Source organism: Apostichopus japonicus, chromosome 6 (genome assembly GCF_037975245.1).
Source record: "Apostichopus japonicus isolate 1M-3 chromosome 6, ASM3797524v1, whole genome shotgun sequence".
Classification (NCBI taxonomy): domain Eukaryota; kingdom Metazoa; phylum Echinodermata; class Holothuroidea; order Aspidochirotida; family Stichopodidae; genus Apostichopus; species Apostichopus japonicus.
In genome coordinates, this window is record NC_092566.1 from 6619214 (window position 1) to 6645913 (window position 26700).

General features: G+C 36.8%; 1 protein-coding gene across 14 annotated transcripts in view; it reads right to left on the reverse strand.

Moving 5' to 3' along the window:
* Positions 1–26700, reverse strand: part of LOC139968818 (cGMP-dependent protein kinase 1-like) — a 183934-nt gene that overhangs the window by 34697 nt on the left and 122537 nt on the right. For 8 of the 14 annotated variants that reach the window (XM_071973256.1, XM_071973253.1, XM_071973252.1 and 5 more), the window contains exons 6-10: positions 20295–20400; positions 15812–15953; positions 14688–14782; positions 12245–12313; positions 10350–10427 (exon numbers count right to left, since the gene is read on the reverse strand). In XM_071973256.1, the coding sequence (XP_071829357.1) occupies positions 10350–10427; positions 12245–12313; positions 14688–14782; positions 15812–15953; positions 20295–20400 (490 nt within the window). Of the gene's footprint in view, positions 1–3816; positions 3874–10349; positions 10428–12244; positions 12314–14687; positions 14783–15811; positions 15954–20294; positions 20401–26700 lie in introns of all 14 variants that reach the window. The other 6 variants (XM_071973249.1, XM_071973248.1, XM_071973247.1 and 3 more) reach the window with 1 other exon arrangement.

A 26700-nucleotide genomic window follows, 5' to 3' on the forward strand; every position in this document is an offset into this window, starting at 1 on the left:
AAGTGCCGTGCCCTCCCTATGCCCCCCTCCCAAGATTGAAATATCTAGCGACGCCACTGGTTGCAGCAGTTTAATCACAACAATGACTACAGCAGCCTTGACTCTTATTTACAAAGTAGGCTGGAAGACAAAGGTACTAGTAATTAGGAACAGTTTGCAAGATCTTAGAATCTACCTTTGATATTCAAATAACATAGCAACAAATCTCAAGGTTTTAAACAAGACAATTGAGTAACATTAATTCAAAATACTTCAATAGTTGCCTTCCCCCCCCCCCCCCCCCCGTTCTGGCTGTATACATATATCTGACAGTGTGAATGTTATCACATCCCTACAGACATAAATGTCAAGTAAAATATATAAATGGAACATTTTCCTTTTTTGTCCAGTTTCACTAATGACTTCATATATGCAAAAAAAACACTTTGAAATTTTGATAAGATCGAAAAAAATCATAAAGAGTAATTAATGAATATTGGAAATGAGCCATAAATTTCTTTGCTCTTCTCCACACAATTCATGAAAGTGGTTTCCAACTTAGGAACATTTAAACATTGTACATTAAATGGTGGCTTGTTTTTCAGGTCCGTCAAAAGTTTTACACCAAATCATGCATTTCTCTTCTTAAAGCACAATCATCCTAATTGCATCCTGTTTTGCCCAAAAGATATTAAAGGAATTGTATTAAAAGGGGGAAAAAGCAGGCTCTCTTTCTATCTTTATTTGCCCTGTTCTTTAGGTAGACTGCTGCTGATTACTATTTTACTTTCTTGACACTTACTGTCACCTAGAAAATATATTTTTCACTGATTTGCTTTTTGTTGCGGTCCAAAGACAATGGGTTATTGTTTCCCAATATCTGTATGCCTGCCTCTTCTCTGAAAACTGGCCATAGGTTTTTCTGTTGACCAGTATTAAATAAATGAAAGAATTTTCGACTAGCCAGGTCCATTTTTAAAGGCACTGAATTCTGTTCAAATAAGACAAGTTGATCTCGGCATAGGATTGCAGTCCTAAGCCATCCATCCGTCCAAGCTTACCTTCAAATTGAATCCTGTGCCATCACCACCCAATGAATATTCAATATGTAAATTAGCATAACTGACGACATGCACGGCACATTCTCTCCATAGCAGCGACCTGTTTGGGGCAGGCTCATGGTTGGAAGTAGAAAGAGCAGGCTTTATATATAAAACTTGACAGAAATTGGATGAACGAACTTTCACCGACCAAATGTCAAAATGCAGATGCATGATGTAAAACCTTTTTGTGTAAACCTGTAAGCAATATCACACGTTATAGAGCGAGAGTATAGAGGCAATAGATTCTGTTAAAGGACACATTTTGGTATAAGCATACCATCAAAAAGTCTGTAGTACTGTAAATGATGCAAATCACACGAACTGGAAATTTAAATTTAAATGACACATTGCAAACTTTTGTTTAGTTTGAAGGAAACAAGTTTCTTTTGGTGGCCTGTAACCAATTCTCCAGTGAGTGGGGTAGCTAGAAATGAATCCCCTATATGTGACTCTAGTGATTCTCAGCTGAAGTTGCTGTCAGGAGGAGACTTTTTTGTTTATCTTCTTTGTTTCTTAGCAAATCCATCAAATCTTCTGGGTCTGTTTCCTACCCAATCTGTTTCTTTAATTGCCTCAAATTGGCACCTGAAATACATAATTCCCATCGTCTGATAAATCTGAACTTTGCAACTACAAATTCCTTCCATTATCCAGATTATTTGACTGAAGTTTTAATCAGTTTAACTGGATTAATAAATCCAAATTGATTTCACCTAGTTTTGAAAAAAAGAAAGTTTCCATTGCTTTTACACACAGTGAGTTGAAATTCAGATTTAACTTCACATGATTTTATACTCCAAAGGGGACTATCATATGAAGCAAACAGATTGTTGAATTTAGTTGAACTTGTAGAGCAACCAGTGAAATATTGAACTCCTCAGCCGGTGTTACTATGGCAACACTGTCAACCCCCAAACATTCTCTCACACATCTAAATGATCACTCTCACATCTGAAAAGGTGTTTGTTGACTTGAAAGTTACTTTAGCCATTTCACCCATTTAAAATTTTGGGTCATTCTATCCACTATATGCTGCATTTAAAAGGAATAAGCACACTTCACTCGGCACCACAGTTTTTTTAAGGTCAGTTTTTAATTTATTCCATACTAGTTCATACACACAGCAGAATACTTCATTGTGTGTAACGAGACGAAGTCTACGTGAGCAGAGGCAATAACGTCATTCAACATGAAATAAATAAGCATGCTTTTCCATCAAAATTCTGAACTTTTTTGTTTTACAACAAACACAATGTTCATTCCAAGAAATGGGGAAAAGATCATTTGCAAACTTCTCACAAAAAAGCTGAACTCAAACATTTTTGTGGTACACCTTTCATTAATTGAAACATAACAGAGGGGGGGGGGGGTGCAGGAGAGGGGAATGTTTAAGATATTAATGAAACTTGTGATTCCACACACCATACTCTTTGAAGGCAAAAACACTTGTTGATGTTCACTAGTCAAGTGCGTTCAACTTTTTGCATTCTATAACTCTATGCATGTAGAAAAGCCTTTCAGCAATGCACTGCAAAACAACATTTTAGATTGAATGCCATAGAATTTCTGCCATTTTGCAAGTCAAAATTCAGCACATAATTGATTCATTAATTGACAAGCAAGGCAATTACACTTTTTCTATGATATTTTTAGCCACTTTTTTCAACGAACACAGTGTCACTGAAAGGCCTGCATTTTCAAAATTCAAAATTTTCGAACCACTTCCTTGAGGGAAAACAGTTACACAATCCTAATGAAGGATGGAAGTGGTATAACCAGACTGCAAATGAGGGGCCTAGGAAGGATGGTGGGGACCTGGGGGGGGGAAGGAGGAGGATGAAAGACTTGGTGTAGAATTCTTTTAAGAATAGCCCACTTCCCTCCCCTACTGTCACATTGCAGACCTAATACACAATTGCATGTGTGTATATGCACAACTAACTATAACCTTTTTTCATTGAAGAGGCTCTAACTAAAAATTTTCTTTTAACCCTTGCCCCCCCCCCCCCTTACTAGTTATACAGAAATGGAAGTAAATAAATAAATAAAACCAAAGAAAATTGTTTATACTGAAGTTTTACTTTTTTGATTACATAGTTTATCAATCAACAACAGAAAACTGACTGGTGGGAGAGGGTGGGGGAGGGGAGGGGGGGATTAAATCATGAATTCAATTTTGAAAAGTCTGAAATTAATTTCCTCTGCTCTTTCAAACATATCTCGGGTAAGCTGAAAGATATGCACGTCCCAGATATGTCCGTCTCAATCTTCAAAAGTTAATGTAAAAAATGGGTATAACCCTGATGTAAATGAACCATCATTCTCAAATGCAACACGCAAATAACAAACTGTATGAATATGCATATATCACAAAACAAAAGCAAAAATACTTTCTTATATATAAATACATATATAATGTTTTGTTATGTCATCGCTGAAATCTCGACACATCAATGCACTTTCAAGTTTCAATATATCTCAAGAAAAAAGAAAGAAAGATAAAAAAACCAAAAAAAAGAACAGAAAATATAGTTAATGAGTTCAGGATACAGCAATGCATTCATTCATGAAAACTGCAAGAGAAAGTCCTGCCCAAAATTTCATGGTAAAAAAACTGACGTTGACATGGCCCATGCAGTATATACTTTGTTATGTCGGCCATGTGATACGATATATATATATATACATACATATATATGTATACAACTGTACTATACATACATAAAGGCCTTACCAACATTGTGACTCTATAGGGGTGTACTTCATTTGTCTTTGTTTTGATTTGAAAAAGCTGTCGGTAAAATTACAATCCGGATGCAAAATATTATGTCGGTAGTGTTCAAACAAAAATATTAAAAACAGTCTTTCCTTAATAGGTCATTCTTTACAAACAAAGATAAAAATTGGAAGTAAAATTAATTGATTTAGTACAATACAAAAATTCTATATCCCACAAACTTTAATGGTACATAGCAAACTCAACTTCATTCATAAACTTACATGGTCTATGCCGATAAAATGTAACATGTTGATTTCATCGGTATTGTCTTTTTCTTAAATCGTTCAAAATGAATGAAATCACTATGTTGTCACACCTCTCTCAAGAATGAAATCACTATCTTGTCACACCTCTCATAAATGAAATCCCTATCTTGTTACACCTCTCTCATAAATGAAATCACTATGTTGTCACAACTCTCTCATAAACAAAATCACTATGTTGTAACACCTCTCTCATGAATGAAATCCCTATGTTGTCACACCTCTATAAATGAAATCCCTATCTTGTCACACCTCTCTCATAAACGAAATCACTATGTTGTAACACCTCTCTCATGAATGAAATCCCTATGTTGTCACACCTCTATAAATGAAATCCCTATCTTGTCACACCTCTCTCATAAATGAAATCACTATCTTGTTACACCTCTCATAAATGAAATCCCTATCTTGTTACACCTCTCTCATAAATGAAATCACTATGTTGTCACAACTCTCTCATAAACAAAATCACTATGTTGTAACACCTCTCTCATGAATGAAATCCCTATCTTGTCACACCTCTCTCATAAATGAAATCCCTATCTTGTCACACCTCTCTCATAAATGAAATCACTATGTTGTAACACCTCTCTCATAAACGAAGTCACTATGTTGTAACAACTCTCTCATGAATGAAATCCCTATCTTGTCACACCTCTATAAATGAAATACCTATGTTGTCACACCTCTCTCATAAACGAAATCACTGTTGTCACACCTCTCTCATAAATGAAATCACTATTTTGTCACACCTCTCTCATGAATGATATCACTATGTTGTAACACCTCTCTCATAAATGGAATCCCTATCTTGTCACACCTCTCTCATAAATGAAATCACTATGTTGTCATACCTCAATCATAAATGAAATCACTATCTTGTTACACCTCTCTGATAAATGAAATCACTATGTTGTCACACCTCTCTCATGAATGAAATCACTATGTTGTTAAACCTCTCTCATCAATGAAATCTCCATTCTGGTTTATAGGATGACAATTTTTTATGCCACGGGATAGATGGTGGGAAAGAAAAGCAGATATTATATTTTAATAATTCTTTTCTGTAATCCTACCAGTGATTCGATGAACACCAACATACAGACTAAATGAAGTGAATGGTTTTGATTTCACAAAATATTCTCAATTTAAGATTTAATTCATTCATGCTAGGATGAATCCCTGCAGGAAAGGAAACCGAGAAAGCAACAAGAGATACATTTTATCTGAATTTGTCTTTTACCTCTTTGAATCATCCATCAGCTTAAAGACCATGGAGTTGAAATGCCAGAGGACATAGGAAGTAGCATTTTTCTCAATTGCTATTAGAATTTTATGAAACAATGCAGGATTCATCTACAGATAGTTGTCTACTAGGGTCTTCACTTGATAGTTGAGTTCTTTACAAAGATTACAGTATCTGAATCACACATACAGACAAGTACAACAAAAACCACCAAGGTAAGACCGGCTTACTGATTTCTACAATACACAAACAAACCTTCAGAGCATTTTACAATCTATCGATTTCAAAATGAAACAATCGTATAAAGCTGTAGTAATAATGGGCTAAAAGTACAAAAATCATATCAGTTTGTTGTACCCAAAAAACTGTATTGCATGTCATCTGGTAAAGATCTCAAATGATACACTGGTCTTAAAAGCCCTCAATATGTACCAGGTTAGACCTAGCAGTAACCCCACCATGAGAGATTGTAAGCATCCTCTGTACAGATCCATCCATCCCTCTCTCTCTCCCCCCCTCCCCTCCCCTCTCTCTCTACAAGGCACCTGAGACCCTAGTAGTAACCCCACTAAAGTTTCTCTTCAAAGTTTATATAAAAAACCAAGCAAAAGGAGAGAGAATCCCACAAAGTTTGATAATCAGAAGAAAATGATCAGAGAGAAAATGAAAGAAGACAAAAAGAAAAAACCAGAACAAAAATCAACCAAACCAGTTGAGTGAACTTACGATAAGTCGTATTAGAAGGGGGATGGAAAAAAAAAACACACAGCACTTATTTCCTGAAAGAATTCTGAATCTGAAAGATTTCAGATCAAGGATTTGAAACTTATTATCCAGTAATCGCAAACCACAAAAAACGATGGTAGAGATGAATGGGGTTATCAACGGGTAAGTGTAATGAAGACAACGTGCGATAGAGATATCTCACAGAGGTATCACCGATACCCTGTAGGGATGCTCGTTGAGTACCATGAAGGGGACACACTGGTGACAAAATACTTACTTTAATCTACTTTCATCCAGGAACCCTCACAAAAAAAATAATATGAAGAGGGAATAAAAACTGCGTCAATTGAAACTTTTCTATGTAAACGATTTATGAATTTGCAAAATAAGCAGCAGGCTAAATCCTAAGAGGGAGATTAAGGGAAGTTAATGAATAAATATTGTGTTGAACAAGAAAATTACTTGTCTTCTGATATCTTAATTAATTGGTTCTAAAAAAAAAATTATAGACCTTCCAATAAGTAGTTGGATCTGGAAATATATCTAGTATTATTTTTCAGAGACTCGATTTAAAAAGAAAAAGTATATGACGTAAGAACTAACGCACATCAGTGCTTGAATGTGTGTGTCTGTGCGAGCGAGGAAGGGCGGGAGGAAGGGCGGTAGAAAGGGGGGGGGGCAGAGAATTGGTATTAAAGGATAAGAGGGTACAAGAATTGGATGAGCAGGGCAGTTTGCCATTTTTTACAAATTCAATTGTTATCAGTTAAATAGTTTAATCAGTTATTGTAATTTCTAACGTTCGAAAATTTTAGAAAGGAGACAATACTGCCTGCAATAGCAATATGGTATGAAGCCAAATCACCATTTCAATAGCTGATGAATGGTCTGACGAGGACGGAGTTAACAGACGACAGTTTTGATGGTTCCTGATTGTTTGGAGTGGAAACTTGATCAGTGTTGTCTGTATGATGTGTTACCAAGTATGGAACAATTAATTAGTAACAAACAAAAATTGACTTTAGTACAAGACTATTCAGTAATTAGGACTTCTGATGGTCCTCTGTGTATAACTAGGTTAACGTATGTATCTGTGTTCTAAACAACCATCTCGTTGAATGGAAGGTTAATACTCTGCCCGTTGCTAATACACTGTATTTCATATTTTCTTTGTCACCCAATCTAGCTGTTTAATTTTTTATAATAAATTTTCACCAAATTAACTAAATCAACTTTTGAACTTCATTGATTGCTCTGCAAATTTAAATCATAATTAAGGAATGGAAATAAAACCCAACAAATCAATAAACAATGCCAAAAAAAAAGGGGTAAAGCAAAAATGAGGATAGATGGTTAGGTCTCCTTGTGAACAACATTTCCTTCATAAAAATTTCAAAAGCACTCTGTCATCTGAAAGTATCTTTACGACTTCCCTGACTTCCACATTTCACCTCAATCCATTCAATTCCAGTCACCATCTGTCTTTATGTGCTGCTAGACTTGTCATTCTAAGTACTTCTTGAGATTGCACAAACAAAAATAATAATCCCACACCCCCACCCCCCCACCCAGATATCAGTTATAAATTCAGAAACACTTTTAATGGCAGCTGAAAATAAATGTGTTAATGGCTGTGTTTCTCTAAAGTCTCAAACAAGATTTTACCATTTTATTTCTTTTGCAAAATCTGTTTTTGTGTAATAGTAGTTATTTTATGATGCTAAGCAGCCCACATATATGCATAGGAGAAGCTGAATGGCTTAGTACTTACACTTCATGTCACGTGGCAATCCCACTTTCTGCTCATTTTGAGTTCTTTAAAAAATTGCTTGGAAGACAATTTCAGATTGGGAAAACCGTGTATTTCTCTCTTCATGAAAAACCCAACTTACTTTGGTCGGTCAGGGACACCCAAGACCTCCCAGATTCTAGCTTTCATTTGCTTCTGATGCCACTGCCTGACCTCCCAGATTCTAGCTTTCATTTGCTTCTGATGCCACTGCCTGACCTCCCAGATTCTAGCTTTCATTTGCTTCTAATGCCACTGCCTGACCTACAAGATTCTAGCTTTCATTTGCTTCTAATGCCACTGCCTGACCTCCCAGATTCTAGCTTTCATTTGCTTCTAATGCCACTGCCTGACCTCCCAGATATTAGCTTTCATTTGCTTCTGATGCCACTGCCTGACCTCCCAGATTCTAGCTTTAATTTGCTTCTAATGCCACTGTCTGACCTCCCAGATTCTGGCTTTCATTTGCTTCTAATGCCACTGCCTGACCTCCAAGATTCTAGCTTTCATTTGCTTCTGATGCCACTGCCTGACCTCCCAGATTCTAGCTTTCATTTGCTTCTGATGCCACTGCCTGACCTCCCAGATTCTAGATTTCATTTGCTTCTGATGCCACTGCCTGACCTCCAAGATTCTAGATTTCATTTGCTTCTAATCCCACTGCCTGACCTCCCAGATTCTAGCTTTCATTTGCTTCTGATGCCAGTGCCTGACCTCCCAGATTCTAGCTTTCATTTGCTTCTGATGCCACTGCCTGACCTCCCAGATTCTAGCTTTCATTTGCTTCTAATGCCTCTGCCTTTCATCCACTCGACCATAACACTCGTGCTTGTTTCTTTCCCAATAATTATTCATAAACAAAGCGAACAGCTGGCTAATTTTTCACTCTTTCTGCACGGCATACTACTTCACATATACACTCGTTTTGAAATCTGCATGGAACGATGTAATGTGAAGTCTGAGAATTAAGGAGTGCACATGTTCGACCTTGCACCCAGGGCAGCATTTTCAACACTTGATAAATGTGTTAGTGATAGTTTCATTAATGTCTTTTGAGAAGCCCTAGCTTACATTAATGGGAGATCAATTCTGCTAAATGGGGACCGCCGATTAATGTCCAAGAGGTCTGACATTCCCTGTATTAATTTCCGTCTCCAGATGCGAGTTAAAGGTACAAACTTATAACGCTACTGAGTGCGACATGTTTGAATTACTTCACTGTCAGGCAAATCAATGATGGGAAACGTGTTAGAAAATAGCTTTTACGAAGAATTCAACATGGTCACCAAAGCTGAAGGAGTGTGAGAAGATCTTGGTGAATGTAAAGGACATGAAGTTTACAGCACAGAATAAATGATTGTATTACTAGTGCCTGTATCTGTACTATTATCCAGCAGCAACTATTTGGAAGCAAAGAGATGAAATAAATCTTTCAAAATGCTTCAAGTCAGAAAGGGAAGGGATAGTGGAGATAGCATGAAAGCTTTGTACAAAACTCACAACATGAGAATCAGAGAAATTTTTTTAGAAGGGGAAGCACTATTGCAGAAAATTATACAAGAAATGACCAAAACCAGTCTGCTAACTCTTTGCTAATCTACAGAGATAATGTCACCATAACAATATATAATTTCATTCCAAATGTTTCCATTTTCTTAATCCTTCTCTCATACCCTGCAACCCTCATCCCTGACCCCAACCTCTCTTTGTAAGGGAGAGCTATTCTCTTTACACCATTTCATGGAAATTCTGTTCAAGTATATATCGCTATTTCTTATTTTTTCTTCTTATGTCCCTACTAAGCCACCGTACTATTGTTACCAAAATGAACTAGAAAAGGAAACAAGTTTCTCAACTTGACAGAACAGAATTCAGCAACTAGTGAAACAGGAATAAAAATGTTGGTACATTAATTCAAATACATTATCACCAAAGCAACCAACATAATTAAGGCATGTCATTGGTGGGTTTACGCTAAGTGTGGAACCATCCCTCTTTGAATCAAATTACACCAAGAATGATCAAGTTAGCAGGGTAGTATGGAATAAAACTATTAAACAGAGAAAGGGTTACTGTTTCAGTCTTTATAGATGTTTGGTAGATTCTTCAAATACATTTCACCTACAAGTTAGACAGTTCACAAGACAACCTCCCCATCTGTCCCACCCCCCACCCTCCCCCGCCCTCCACCCCCACTGATAAAACATGCAAAGATCTGCATGCATTTACAGCACTTCTAAGCACGCTACGAAGGATATTAAAGCTTTGAAAGTTCTTTGAAGCAATGACTCTACTGATGTCATTCATCATTCAGGGATGGGTTCAAAGGATTGTGTAGAAAGATAATCCCCTCACCTTTACTATTCGATCTAGTCTAATCTATCTTCCATTGTTTCTAACAACGGACATACAGTTTAATGCAGAGCTTTTCAAGGACTGACAGATTATTTCGTGGGTACCGTACCTGGTTGCTCCTCGTTTCTCGTCTCCGTAATCCTTATCTTTCAGTTCTTGCATGTTGCCGATCAGCTCTCTGAATACACTGATGAAAAGAGGGGAAAAAATAGAAAATATAAATATTAGGAGCCTTGGTATCCATTGTGAAATCAGCTTTTCTTAAAAACTTAAATAGATAAAAGATAGATTTTCAAACACGAAAATTGGGGGGGGGGGGGGAGGGGGTGTAGTTGGCTACTTCACCAATCTACCTTCCATTGATCAAGTTTACATTCTTGTTTTGTTAAGCTGATTGTCCTGTTTTCCTGTGATTTATACATCTTGTTTACAGAATTTTTTGTTGGATTTCCAAGTTTCTAGTTTATGAAGGAGTTTATTCTTTTCATTTTTTACTTTTCAACATCATCTCAGACATAACTATGGTTGTTAAACATATGCATTTACCTTCATATTTGGAACAAATACACCCAACGTACTGTATCAATGCATACACCTGTGTGGTATGCATTGATCTGCTCTTTTTAAATGCTCTGTTGCAAAATATGTGAAGGGCTTACAAAGAGGAATCTTCCCTTTTGAGAGTCACATCTCATCTTTGCATTGAATGACCCAAAAAAATTGAAAAGATCTTTATTTAGAATGTTAAAAATGGAAGAGAACCTTTTGTTTTCTATTAAGATGGAGTTTAAGATGAGATGTGAATGTTCAATAAACCATAATGATTTGAACTATTTCCAAATCATTTCCACAACCATTTGGATGGACTATTTCACAGTAGCTATCTCAACTGTTGCCATGACAATGATGATGATGATGACAGCATAAATAACAACAACAGGCAAATTTAATCATTTGTCCGGTTTTGACAAACTTGTGTGTAAATTAACACGATTTATAGTGGACGTATTTTCATTATACAATCAAATTCTGATTCAAGGTTGATGGACAAACTCTGACTCCATGACCTAGTCACCAATGTCAACTGACTGTTAGAGGCCATTTCAACAATGGAGTATCATAATAGCATTAGGGGGTTAAATTACCAATGGGGATTGTAACGAGGCTATCCAGGAAACCCTAGGAGGGGAAAAAGTAGATCACACAGTGACACAGGAATGGAAGCTGCAACAAGCAGTCAAGTTATTTACTGCTCATACTGGATAATTAAACCGATGTCTGCCACGGTAAAACAATTGAATATCATTGAGAACATCCTCTTTTAAAGGCATTGAAGACTCGCCCAAAACCGCGTGCTGCGGTCTGAAAAAGTTAACTTTCCGTTGCTTGCAAGTGAAGTTTTTTTCTTGTCGCTACAAAATGCAGACAGTAATGAAACGTGATACCTTGTTATCTTTAGCTGGACCTGAGATGTCCATCGCTGGATTGTTTGTACACTGTGCTATGGGTATTGACCGCAGCTGTATGTACTGACTGTACACTAGTGTCTAATTACCGACGGTAGCAAGCTAGCTGTGTGTGTATTTTCTGGGATCGATGGTGGTGGTGTCTAACACTTCTGTTACACCTCATTCGAAACTAGGTCAGATTACTGGCATAAGACGTTTCTTTTTGCGCGAGTCTTCACGCCCTTTAATGAACATTGGTTTATATATTACTGCTGTGTTATTTTATATTTTAATCGTTGAACATCAACCTTTAGGGCTCAAGTGTGCAAAACTTTCACAACAGATGTACCGAGGAGGTCTAGCCTTATTTCCATATTAATAAATATTAGTTGTCGCTAACAACAGAACAGACTTCTGCGACTTGCTTTTATCTACCAGAAAAGTTAGTCTCTTAAGGAGATAGCTCCCTGTAACTCTGGTGCTAAAATCAATAATGTAGGATAGAAACTTAATTTTTGTGTTTGCTTTTCAAAATGTTGTTGTTAGTGGTACTCACCTGCGTTCAACGACCAAGCATTCACAACCATCGCTGCCGGCAATGACATTAGCTGTCCGAACATCCTCGCTGTCAGAATAAAACATACAAAATACAAATAAAACATTGGTAGTAAAAACAATCATTAACCTCGACGGTAGCAAGCTAAAAGATTTTGCTATTCCAGAACTTTTCCTAGAGGATCCTATGTCGTTTCAAAATAGGCAGTTGTATCAATGATGGTCGCGCATTTAAAAGTAAAGAATATCCGATAATATTCATGATAGAGAAGCAGGATGAAGTCCCTGAAAAAGACCAAATCATTATATATAATCTAAACACCCACCTCCCTCCACCACTTCCCCCCTCCCTCATACCGACACGGGAACCCATATCTTGATACATGGATCAATCGTATGTTTTATTACAGGGGAGAGGTGATGGAAGAGGCCTTTTCTGCTGTGATGAAGTTATTGCAGTAGAGACATCAAAGTAAACAAATGAATGATTGTTTATTAATGAGAAAATTTAGGTACGTTCCACACCCCCCCCTCTCCCTCCCACCCCCACTTTTGTTATACCATGGGATCTGACGATTTTGCTCTTCAACGCTGAACTGAAACAAATAAATATATGAACCCCAGCATGGAATTGTAATATTCATCTCACAGATGGAATACAGATTAATTGATGTGGGTGTCTTCCAGAGAATGAAGAAAGTGGCTAGGTGATTACTAGCGGGAAAATTATTATGATTTAGGGTATGAGTGATTAAGATACGATACTTGATATGCATAAAATAAATTGATTGCATGTGTGCCTTTCTGCACGGTGGAACCATCCACCCACAAGAGTTGGGTGGATTGGAGGGGGGGGGGGCAGGGGGAGAGAAAGACATAAAAGATATTAGCACTCATTCTTGGATTGGTTTGATCAAATACATTGTCGCTAGACTGTCTCTCTTTTGTTTTATTTTACAGTGTAGTTTTTGATAATTTTAATTTTACTATTAAAGAGGGCAAAGAGCACTTAGCACAGAGGTACATTTGAAGGCCAAATAGATGGCAAGACAGTAACATCAGACGGTGTTCGTAACCAAATTTATCAAGACAGTATGCGACAGATACTTGCCTATAAGTTCATAGATTTTAAAAGAAGAAGCATGTAGAATATTTACTTTTAAAAAATCAAAAGTCACCGGAATTCTCATTAACATCTAATGCAGCTTTTGGTAAATTTTGGAATTTTAAAACAAAAGCTTACCTTACTATTTTAAAATAAATACTTGTAAATTTTGAAGATCGCAGCTTGTAACAAATTGTCTTATTGGATGGTTAGATTTTTGTTTCTTTAAGGTGTATGAACATCCTAGAAAGTTTGAGAACATTTGTTGTAAGCATGAATGATCTTACTAGTTAATGAGGCTCAACCTGGAAGAATTACTATGGAAAAAGTGGACAAGTACGGAATGCAGAAAAAATATTGATACTTGTTATGATCATAGATATCAGTGTCATTAGTCAGTTTGGTGTAGGCCAATAGTGTCATCAACTCAACTAGACAGTCTGATATTCCAGACACAGGAACAGAAGAATGTGTGGGGGAGGGGGAGGGGAGGGAGGGGGAGGCATGGCATCAACTCTTGCCCTGATGATCAAAAAACATTGACATAACAATCTATCTGACTTTGTTTTGTAATTTTAGACGAACCCCTTCTCTAATCAACCACCTTACACAACACCCTAGCAACCCCTACAAGCGGACATCTTGTCTGCCTCAAACCAAAGCAGATTAACACTCTTATACAAGCCTACATGATACTTCCTGTTTTCTTTCATTTGAGGTGGGGGGTCTTTTGCAAGTTTCATAACATCGCAAATGTTAAGTTACATATTTCTTTAGAGACAAATTAGTCTAAAACCGTATGTTGTGTTATTAGCTTCATTCTGAAAGGTTTCTCTGCAAGTAAGGGTTGGATCGCAGACCTGGGGGATGTTTCTCTCCATGGGGTCAACTTTACAATTTGCTTCACATGGGAGGGAGAGAGTATAATGAAATAAAATGGCTGACAGTGCTGTAGGTCCCACAGTTTCAACTATATCTCTAGAAGCCTTACATTAAAACAAAACCAATTTTCTTTTCTGTTTTCAGCATGAAGCCATACTGAATTTATATATAAAAATATCACTGCACGTGATATTTGTGGTATTTGTTCTAAACAACGTATTATTTTTTAAATCAATTCCAAGGAGGCCCTACTCTCCTACCTTTCTAACACGTATTAAGCATTAGCTGCAGTTAAACCCGATTTTAATAATTCAATACAAAATTTGTTTGCATCATACAAAAATGATCATGTACTGTTTATAGCCAAACCCCAAACTCCAGCCTTCATGCTTTGTATATAATGAATCTAATATACCAAGGAGGGAGGGGGTGGGGTGGGGGAGGGGATTAATCATACCTTAACAAGGCTTTCTCTCCAAAGTACTCTCCCTTGGAGAGTTGGCGGACCTCTTGGGGTACATCATGTCCCTGTACAGATTGTGTGACACGTACCTGCGGGGGGAAAAAAACATAGAGACCATGTTGTTTTTCAGTTTCTAGGATGATTTCAAAATGACAAAAAAAAAATCAAAAAAAAAAAACACATGACAAGACTGCAACAGTTAAAACAGTCCACAAGAGAATATTGATATTAATGTTTACATGATAAATATCAATTTCACTGATAATTTGAGAACTATGACAATCTTTACTGAATTTGACTATGTTCAACTATGTTTACCAAAAGAAACTTCAGAACATTGAAGAATTTCACAGATAAATTGTAGCTTTAATTTTGGAGTCATCATGTTTAAAAGGTTTTCAGACTTTGACACCTGTTGACCTCATGTGACCTTTGACCTTTACCACTTTCAATAGGGTCTTACATTAACCAAACTGGATCTACACACTTTGTATGAAGTTCCAGAAAGATGTACTTTCTTGAGTTACCGTACGAGCTGTTTACAAGATTTTAAGACTTTGACCTAAATGTTGACACCTGCAGATGACTATTGAACTTCCCAGAAAAGAATAAGGTTCTTGTACTTCCTTCTGCCTACAGCAGAAGGAATCAAAAACAATTTTCTGAGTCTTTGGAGTAGCTTGTGTCCTCCACCCCCCCCCCCTCCCCCTCTTCCTCTTTGTTCACAGATTCTTTCAAAAGTGACAGTCAATAGGGAGGTGCTCAAATATAATTGAAGGGCATTTAAATGATATTAAAAAAACTATGAAGTAACTATTATACAGTTATTAAAACTCTTAAACTTTAACACTCTTCGAGTGTTCATTTCTGCCCTTTTATAAAATCCGCTTTCGACACTATAAACCAAGAGTAACGTGTATTAAATTTCAACAGATATGCTTTCAATAATATCACAGAGAATTAAACTGCTGCCTACAGCTCTTCCTGTTGCCTCTTGCTTTACCCACAATGCCTCCTCTCCCAGTCTATACGGACGGACGGACACTGAGAGAATCAGTATAACCATCAAGCACCTTCGACTATAAAATAACATCTCGAGCCAGGAACACTATACTTACTGTGCCGTTACTGATGATGTAAAACGTATCCCCTTTGGAACCTTCACGGATGATGAATTCTCCCTCGGTGAAATAGTCCACTTCCAAACTTGTGGCCAACTTCACCAAATCTATCGAGGGTAGATTTTTCAGAATATGGACGCTGAAGGGTTAAGATAAGAAACGAGAAAAAGATCACAGAGCTGTATCTTATTTGGATATTTAATCCCAGATAACACTTCCAATAATACTCTTGTGTCATATAGGTTTCAGCAACTGGATGCGTGCATGTCCTAGCTATCAACCATCTCCCACTCTGATATTTCATTTCGTTAATTACACACCAGATCCGTCCAATTACATTTATAATGACAAAAGACATCAAGATTTTAGGTCTCACAGCAATACATGAAATAACCTGGTTATAACCTTTCAAATTAAGTGACAATAATAACTTCAACCCAAATCCATATTTATATATTAAATAAAACTAGGCTGCTATAGCAGTGTGTTAGGCAGCTTAGATTGAATGATGCTTAATTCTTACTTTGAAAAGAAACAGACCTTTCTCAATAACTTAAATATCATCAGTATTGGTCACAATTGGTGTGTTGTTTCCTACAAACATTAAAACTTTCTCATCATCCCCAAATGATGAATGCATCCCACAATGAAAGCACGAATTGCTATTTCATGACTAACTTCAGAAATTCAATTCTATGCAAATGATGGCCTGTAAAGTGTTGTTAGGTTGTTGTCTAAAATGAAACTGACATGCAATATACCTTTATTGTGGCACTGTAATGCAAGAAAATAGCTATGTACATGTTTTGTGCTTAGAACTGTAGATTGCCTGATGGTAACCATGGAAACTCACACCAAAGGTTCAACATTAGTTGGCACATGTTGCACACTACCGATGATCATTTAAAAGAAGACAGTAATTAAACACAGATAAGGATATAGATGTCAAATCTGTGTTATTTTGAAATTAGTTAGAGTGAGTTTCTATGGAACCTTTCTGCTTGGTAACCATGGAAACTCACACCAAAGGTTCAACATTAATTGGCACATGTTGCACACTACCAATGATCATTTAAAAGAAGACAGTAATTAAACACAAATAAGGATAAAGATGTCAAATCTGTGTTATTTTGAAATTAGTTAGAGTGAGTTTCTATGGAACCTTTCTGCTTGGTAACCATGGAAACTCACACCAAAGGTTCAACATTAATTGGCACATGTTGCACACTACCAATGATCATTTAAAAGAAGACAGTAATTAAACACAGATAAGGATATAGATGTCAAATCTGTGTTATTTTGAAATTAGTTAGAGTGAGTTTCTATGGAACCTTTCTGCTTGGTAACCATGGAAACTCACACCAAAGGTTCAACATTAATTGGCACATGTTGCACACTACCAATGATCATTTTTAAAAGAAGACAGTAATTAAACACAGATAAGGATATAGATGTCAAATCTGTGTTATTTTGAAATTAGTTAGAGTGAGTTTCTATGGAACCTTTCTGCTTGGTAACCATGGAAACTCACACCAAAGGTTCAACATTAATTGGCACATGTTGCACACTACCAATGATCATTTAAAAGAAGACAGTAATTAAACACAGATAAGGATATAGATGTCAAATCTGTCTTATTTTGAAATTAATTAGAGTAAGTTTCTATGGAATCTTTCTGCTTTGTAATAGAAGTTTGCATTTGTAAGTTTCTTTTAGATAAAACACTATTTATAAATGTGAATAATGTCCATTTATTGTGTTGCATCAGAAGTGGACCTCCCTATGAAGATGATGGGGTAGAACATACGGTTATACACAAACTCACACAAATAGGAACTGACTAATGTTTGTGGTTAAGTGAACAAATTCTTCAATTTTCAAGGTACAGTAAAATATAAAATCAATTAATTAGTTAATCAATTAGTAATATGATGCAGCAATAAGATTCATCGATCACTAGACTATACAAAAATAATGATAGAAAATTTAAAATATTAAAGTTGCAAATAATTAACATATTAACTTCTTATTCATTGAAAATCTCTTAAAATACATTAACATATGAACTGCATGGTCAAGGTTGCAATGATGTTGTAGTATGTTTATACACACCAGCAGGGCCCCCAAATCACAGCAGCATTGCCTAAACTTACACAGGTCAATCATTTCATTTTTCCATCCCTTTAATCTCTCAAATTTGACAATATAATAAGCTTGACAAGTATATATGCAGATGGTTTTACGAAATCACTTGAAATTGAGATTGCCTCAAACTGCCTTGTTTCTCAGCGAAAAGCTTGGTTCCCTTCTGTCTCACAAATAAATCTCTCGGAATATTTGGATGGACATTGGGGCACAGCAGGCGACTTATTTTTCTCCGATCGCCTCAATGTCAGGCAGTCGCATTTGGACAGCAAGCTTGATTAACAGTCAACAATTAAGTCTTTAAATCTTTTTTCTTGCTAAAACAGAGTGGAAGTGTCAGTGTCAACCACAAACTGACAAAATATCGTTAAAGCCGATAAAATCAGATTTATCATTCTGAAATCTGAAAGCAAGGCCTTGAGAACACTCGAGTGTAACTTAAGTTTACAATTTATTTTTCAGTCGGTCGAGCATTAGACAGACAGTGTCAATACTGCGTTAATATTTTGCCGAAAAATATGTTACTATTTGAATAAAGCTATCGACTGAAATGAATTACGGATGATGGCTTTTCCAGTTGAGACGAATGAAACTTTCAGAGTTATAGATATGATTTAAATTTACATATAGACATACAAATCGGAAAGAATACCAAAACCGCTTTAATTTGATGTCACTTTCTTAGAGAGTTTATAAATCGACATAGACCGCTTTAAAGTAAGTTTTTTCACAGCCAAACAGGACTTTTTTCTCTTTACCATCGACAAACATTTGAAGGAGGCGATAATATCTTACGCATGCGACATCAATCAGTTTTTATGATGAAGAGAGTAACCCGTCATAGTGTCTATTGATACCAAAGTAAATGATGGAAAGAGTACGCAAATGGGCAAAAAGTTATCCTCTTCAGGCAAATTAACTCCACTGGAGAAAATCTGATGTGAATTTTACTACCATTTGAAGACTGTCTTACAAAGAAGTGTTTCAAAGTCTTTGAACGATGACTGCGATTAGTCTAAGGTCGTAATGATCGAACAAACCCAATTTTGTGAATATGAATGGAGGATCCCAAGGTCAGCGGGGAGGGGGGAGCTAATCCTCTTCCAGGTTAAGTTTTCTTTTAGGGGGGGGCCTGGTTTGATAGGAGATGAAAATGTTCCCTGCTTTGGACAACACAAAGGTGCACAACCACATTTTAAGCAAAACAGGCTATAACATTAATGAAAGAAAAAGCAGGTTTATATGACATGGGAAATCTTCCAGTTCTGAAGCAAAATGTGAGAATTTAATGGGGTTAATTACTCATGGCATTATTAGGGTGATAATGACCTAAAACTATATGGCTAGGCATTTATGTAATTCAACAAAGAATTCAAGGTGATTGATAAATTGAGATAAGTTTTCCGGCCGTTTTTTATTGCACATTTTTGGCTTTGCAATGTGACAGGTACAAATTTAAACAGTTTTGTTAATTTCAAACTCCTGACATTTAGTGTGCTCAAAATTATTAACATTTATTTCCCTGGATACATTGCCAAACCTTATTTCCAGACAGTCAGGGGTTTTAGTACAAAGATGTGCGTTTCCCGCCATTTCTAAATGCAAATATTTTGGCTTTACATGCCACAGGCAGGCGCGTAGCCAAGGGGGGGGCGAAGGGGGCAGCCGCCCCCCCCTTCAGCATATTTTTAAATTTTTTTTTAATGTTTTTATGATATAATTTCAAAAGAGAAAATGCTAAGATGCAACTTACAAGGCCTGGGAAGTGCCATTTCCGGCAATCTGGGAGGCATTTCAGCCAAAATTTTCTTGTACGCTTCGCGCCAACTATGGTGGCGCTACGCTTAGATAGTTTGCATGCCATATCTACGGCTCTGATAGTTTGACTATATTTTCGCCCCTCCCTTGGCAAATTCCTGGCTATGCACCTGGCCACAGGAACAAATTTAAACAATTTTGTACTTTGTGTTTCTCAAGACTCTTCATATTAAGTTTGCTCAAACTCCTTTAAAGATGCTGCACTTTCCTGGATCATACATGGACGTGCCAATTAATATTTATTTCAAGACAGCGATGGTGGGATGGGGGGGGGGACGGGAGGCAGGGGAGAGACGTACGTTTCTCTCCCTGCCTAATGCAAATTTGTTGCTCTGCATGCCATAGGAACAAATTTAAACAGATTCCTTTTTTTCTCCCCTCCTTTTCAAGCTATTCCAATTTCATAGTGTACTAAAACTTATTTAAAAGATATTTCCCTGGAAATGCTTTGAAAACTATTTCCAGGCACAGTGGGGTGGTCGATTTTCATTGTATTTAAACCATTACTTTTACTTACCTCTTAAGGAATTTGAGGTGTTCCTTCTGTCGTTCTATGCCCGTCTTCATCATAATCTGTTGGAAGACATGTCTGTCGATGGCCCACAGCTTGGCATCACTGCTGGCTACAAAAAGGAAAAGATAATGTTGAATGTGTTGAAGAATGTGACCTTAAATGGAAAATGTCATCATGGACAAAGAAAACCTATAACACACAAATGTTTACTCTTCTCTTAGGTGAGTTCTATAGTTAGATCTTGCTTCATACTTCAATGTTATCCTTTCAAACCTCATACCTCAATGGTACCCTTCCAAACCCCATACCTCAATGGTACCATTAAAAAACCTCATACCTCAAGGTACCCTTCCAAACCTCATACCTCAACGGTACCCTTCCAAACCTCATACCTCAACGGTACCCTTCCAAACCTCATACCTCAAGGTACCCTTCCAAACCTCATACCTCAAGGGTACCCTTCTATATCATCTTGGAGCTCTTTCTACTTTGAAGATTTGTTACACAGAATGCTACACAGATCCCTAATACTGTACAGTACCTCAACCATATATCCCAACACAATGCATCATCAACATCCATGATAGGTTTTTCACATAATATATCTTTGATCCCTTAGTGTACCTCAGTCATATGGTCTGATGGAAAGTCTGAAAGAGGGACTCAGAGGGTGGGACTGGAAGGGGAGTAATTAACATTCTTCTTATGGGATGAGTGGTGGAGAACCTGAGCCCCCCCCCCCCCCCTCTTATACAAAAAGGATTGAGTTTTGATGTAAGGATGTATGTATTGGTTTTACATAATAAGGTTCGTTAATTTCCATTTAGGGGGCCAGATTTACTGTATTTACACTACACAATCACATTGGTGAGGTACAGGAGGAGGTGGACTGTGTTAACCACTGCCTTGTACATAGCAAGCTGGAGTCTCTTTCGACTGACAGTAGCCACCCCCTCTATAGTCCACTTTGTGAGACAAGTAATCCCACACAGTGGTAGGCTCAGGCAGCCTTCTTCTGTTACCAAAATCCACTATCCTCCTTTATCTCTCATTCCTCAGGCTACTAAAACTCATAATATTAATTTTAAACGTTAGATTTTTTTTGCCATTTCTGTCCAGCCTGCTGCTTTTTCATGTTATCTATCTTCTTAGTTTTACTTCTTATTCTTTTATGTTTTATTGACTTGCTAGCACTGTAGTTTCCTTTTAAGGATCAATATCTTGCAAATATCAAATTCTTACTCTTACTTTAATACTCTTAAAGAAGAACTAATGAAGCATCCAGATAATTATGCAGTGGCTAATATAATACCCGCACTTGCACTTTATACATGTAAACCACCTACTCAGATAACTGCACTACAATCTTATGGAATCAATTAAACTGTACCTGGTTAATTGCATTCATAGTACACTGGTACTGCCATGCATACATCGAGGTACACTAACGTACAGCTGCACGGCGGATTTTCTACATAAAAATCACTCATCATCTTTTAGTAAATCACTCAGCAATTTTAGTAAAATTGAACTTTCTGATAGATGAAATTTATGGATCTCCGAATTTTGATATTCCAAACGTAAACAGTCTACACAATTTTTTTTCTTTTTCTTAATTTCAACTTTTTATTAAAACCTTCAAAGAGCAGAGAGGGATTTATTCACTTGACAAGATTAACTTTCTGTTTTATTGCAAACTTGTCGCCATCAAACGATGTCCGTATTGATTATGATGGCAGATCCGATTACTGTACCACCTAGAATGCTTCTTCCACTTTAGTGGCTTGCCACAAAGATATATATATATATATCATACGTTGGTCTTCACAACAGGTGTCTGTTCAAACTCAAGAAAGTCGATATAATAGTTTTTATAGTCAAAAATTAGGCCTCGATGTTACCGCATAGAGAGGACTAAGTTGCAGATATATGTCAGGGCAAAAGTTGTTATTGTTCTTTTATGATGGGGCATTGGATAGAAGTTACAGCCATTACCGGCTAATGGCACCAAGGGAAACTATACTTTTTATAGCATTCATACCAAAAAAAAAGTACAGTCAATACAAAATGTGATGGACAAGCACACAAGAACATCACAACATCATTCTCTATATTTCTCAGAGCAAAAAGGTATCAATGCAATTCAACAGAGACAATATGTTGTGCTATTGTTTATATACTGTACTGTTCATATTTTGTTGGAATAAAAGTACTAAACATTTATAAAGCAGGTGAATTTCCAAAAATCTTCCACTGTTCCCAACTTCCCGCCCCCCCCCTTCCCCAACTCTTCACCCTCCTTTGACCAAGCTGTATACTGAATGGAGAGAAATTAAACTGAGCAGATATACAATTTTATATAATATATACAGCTTGGTCAAAGGAGGGTGAAGAGTGGGGAGGGGGAGGGGGGAAGTTGGGAACAGTCTTTTGAAATATATTTTAGAACTGCTCAAAAACTGCACAGGTGTGAACCTCAAACTATAGTCAATCACTCATTGAGTCTGTATCATAGCTTCAGTCAGGCTTGTTCGCATGCCATAGTGAGTGCTCTCATGCGATCATGTTGCTTTGATTCGGAGATCTATAAACAATGAAGATGAGGATCGCTATGGCTGCGTCCTCTGTAGAATGCTGGAGAGCTCCCATTAGCATGCTATCACAATATTCCATCCAATATAGAAAATGTTAAATTTCATCAGAGGGTGGGTCTATACCATAGGGTTCCAAAAAAAAGCCCAACCTCTTTAATTTGTGTGTTTCAAATTATCTGACGTTGGAGCTGCCTTTGGAATCACCAAGAAAAATCAAATGCAGTTGATTCATCTTCATTAGATATGAGATTTTTTTGGTTACAAATTTGTAAAATTCTTTACTTGTTTACTTTAAGATCCAATGGTACTTCAAATCTTCCATAGTTTGTAACTCCCTAACTAGTCTGAAACAATATATATTCTCATCCATATACTTCTTTCATATATATATATATATATATATATATATATATATATATATATATATATATATATATATATATATATATATATATATATATATATATATATATATATATATATTTATGTATATTTATGTATATTTTCATATGTAAGGCAGATATGTAGTCTTCTACATTTTGATTGGCTAACAGCTTAGGTCACGCTCCGCTCAATAAAAATCTAATCACAGATAGCAATGCAGGTAAGTTTGCACTGAACAACATGTACCACCTGTAAATCACATCAATTTAAACTAACCGGAAAAATAAATGGGAAGGATACACAGGAGTGAGGATCTAATTTGACATTATCCGTTAAGAGAGCAGCGTGAGTCATACACATTCTAATTTTAAAACCTCCAAGAGTTTCGGGTTTAATAACATATCTCGGAGGGACAAATCAAGCAAAGAGCGTGTAACGTTGCAAGTGTGTTTGTTGCCGTTGACGACGACTTCTCTTCAATCCCTCTAAAAGATTGGCTGACATAACATGTACCTAATTATAGCTTTGGCTATTAGCTAGTGCATGTTGTTCCTCACTTTTATCAGCTGGAAGTTAAAGCAGCTCATATCATCTTTCATTTTAATAGTAAAACTTGGTATTTAACGACTATCACCAACTTTTGTTGAAACGAAAATAAATTTTTATCAAAATGGCGCAATATCTTATTTCCCATCCCGGCCCCCATTTTTTGGGAGGGGAGCAAGGGAACGGCGGGGAGATATCATACTAAGGTGTAGTAGATTCTGTAGTAACTGTATTATGCTGAACAACTACCACCACATTACAATTGTTCATGAAGTAATAACTAATTAATCAAACAAGCATATCTTATTCCATACTCTCATTGTTCTCTTTAGAAGCACGGTGGGGGATGGGTTGGGGGGGTCATCTCTCGACCAAGAGCAGTTCAGTTATATTAGCAGTCAGGAATTTTAATGTAATTTCAGCACTTGACAAACAACACATCTTTTGTTCAACTTCAGGATGTATTAAAAGGTGGCCTTTAAACATAAATGTAACATTTGAATCGTTTTGAATTTAGGGCACTTTCTTCAGGTTTTCATTAGTTTTGCAATTTTTTAATAAGTGAGCATTTCAGATATTGTCATTATTGTGCTTTACGATACGCTCCTTAAAGGAATTTATAACAAAGGCAGGGATCAAAACAATTGATATTATTCAGTAACCCTAAAACTCCAATATTCGATTTTTAAGTTAATCGTTTCCTGTTTGACTGAATATGCTCGCTTTGAAAATTGGCTCCTAAGGCTTCACCACAAAACACTGTAAGCGATTATTAGAGAGTTTTTAGGTTACTGAATAATATCAATTGTCTTTGATCCCTGCCTTTTTTATTCCTTTAATAGCGGAGCTGGATTCCTGACTATAACTTTCTTAAACACTGATGCCTCCTTCAACATAGGAAAGTACATAATTTGATGTTTACCTTAAAAATTGCCACAAGATAGCAGTGAATGTGAAAAACGTTACAACGTACTGCTTTAAAGCATATTTTTAGAAATAGTAATATTGTTCGTTACAATCCATCCTACAGACATCACCCTCTCTGTTAGCCTCCTGGTCTAGTTACGAGCCGACGGGTGACGCAAAGTGGTTATGACCGCCCTTCTGTGAAAACAGTTTGAAACGCCCGAGGAGGAGAACTCTTGAGAAACATTTTGAGCCTGGGAGACGACCGTTTATTATTTTCACAGCTACAGTACGTCTAAAGAAGATACACATGTATGGGTGGTCATGCTTGCAGGGTTCATCCGATGGAGGGAAATCCAGCACGCAACAATTACTATCGCTCAGTTTAAGCGTCCGAGAAATGCTTTTAAGATGAAGTGGAGACGCTTTCCAAAAGGTTACGCAAGTTTACAACCTCGCCAAAATTGCACTCTCACTCATTTCAAACCGTTCGCAGCGCGAGCCGTCCCATTTGAACAGCTCACCGATTTCCCAATTTATTTAAATATTGAAGGAGCAGTGAGTTTCATTGAGAAGCGCTGTAAGGCAGTGGGTTCGACATAAATACTGTGAAGGATACACGCAGCATACAAACTTAAATGTTTTTCAAACCGCACTTTTTGAATTGATTTTGGAAATTTTTTTGATGGAACTAGACAATAAAAGTCCATCGACAATGTCGAGAGCATTTACCTAGTTGGTCAAGTTTTATTTCAGGCGATGAAACTTCGTCCCGTACGGGACGACGAAAAATACGCATACTTACTTGCTCGCTGATGAGCCTTCTGTAAAAATTTAATTCTTAGAAGGATGTCTTTGTTTGATTTATTTCATTAACACTCGGCACGTTTGGTAAAATATACACAAGTACTCAAGTACTGTACTCCCACGGCAATTGTCACCTTCTAAGTTTTAGTTTGTACCTGATATTTTAGAGGAATTGGCTTCAATACATTATTTCCATAAACAATTTCATTGCTGTACCTACTGTGATCTACCAAATAATTTGAATGTACACAAAACCACAGAACAGCAACACCTCTGCTATTCCAAGCACAGACTCGACTGAAGAATGTGCAAGACGTTGTTCAAACGAAAGAAACTTGGCATAGAGTGAATAATATATATTTGCAGCACTTGGGGTTAAAAAAAAAATATGGGGAACTTAAGGTACATTGTGGATACTCCTCAATACAACTGCAAGAGACAGCAAGTTTTAAAACCATTGAGGCCCGAACCAATGTAAGATGTCACCATAGGCTGTCAAATATACGCAGAATCCATGACAAAACTTGACAACCGCTTCCCGATGAGTTTTTGTGACCCGCATCTCTTGTGTCTGATAGATGAAGGTAGTGCTTAGAATGAAGTGACTATTGTTTATGCCTGGCAGTGATGCCCCTGGATAAATTTCAGGGCTTTCAGATTCGTATCAGATATGCATGTTTACACCAATAGTAATTATGATTTATGAAGGTACAGTATGCATAAGCAACACTAACATCTTGAGTCCAATATGATGCAAGGATAGTTTAGCTCAATTCCACTTTTGAAATATTCAGAAATATTGCAGAAACAGTATTTTATGATCGACGGTCCTTAGAAGTTACGGAAAATGGAAGGGAAAAGTTTGAAAATGAAGAGAGTCGATTTCATGTCAGCTTTCTACTGTGGCGGACAGAAATGATCGGAATTAGGGAAGGGGTGGGAAGTCGGGGTAAGAAAAAGGGGTGAGATTGAGGCACCAAAATTAATAGATCATGGGTGGTTTATAATGTATGCATTTAGTTATAAATAAGCAGTGGCGAGGTATTTAGCTAACTGTACAGTACATCAATGCTTAGCTAACCTTTTCACTTTTCATTTACCAAAACCCCATCTAACGTAGAAAAATGGCTGAAACTTGTTGCATGTTTGACAAACTGTAACAAATTTTCTTG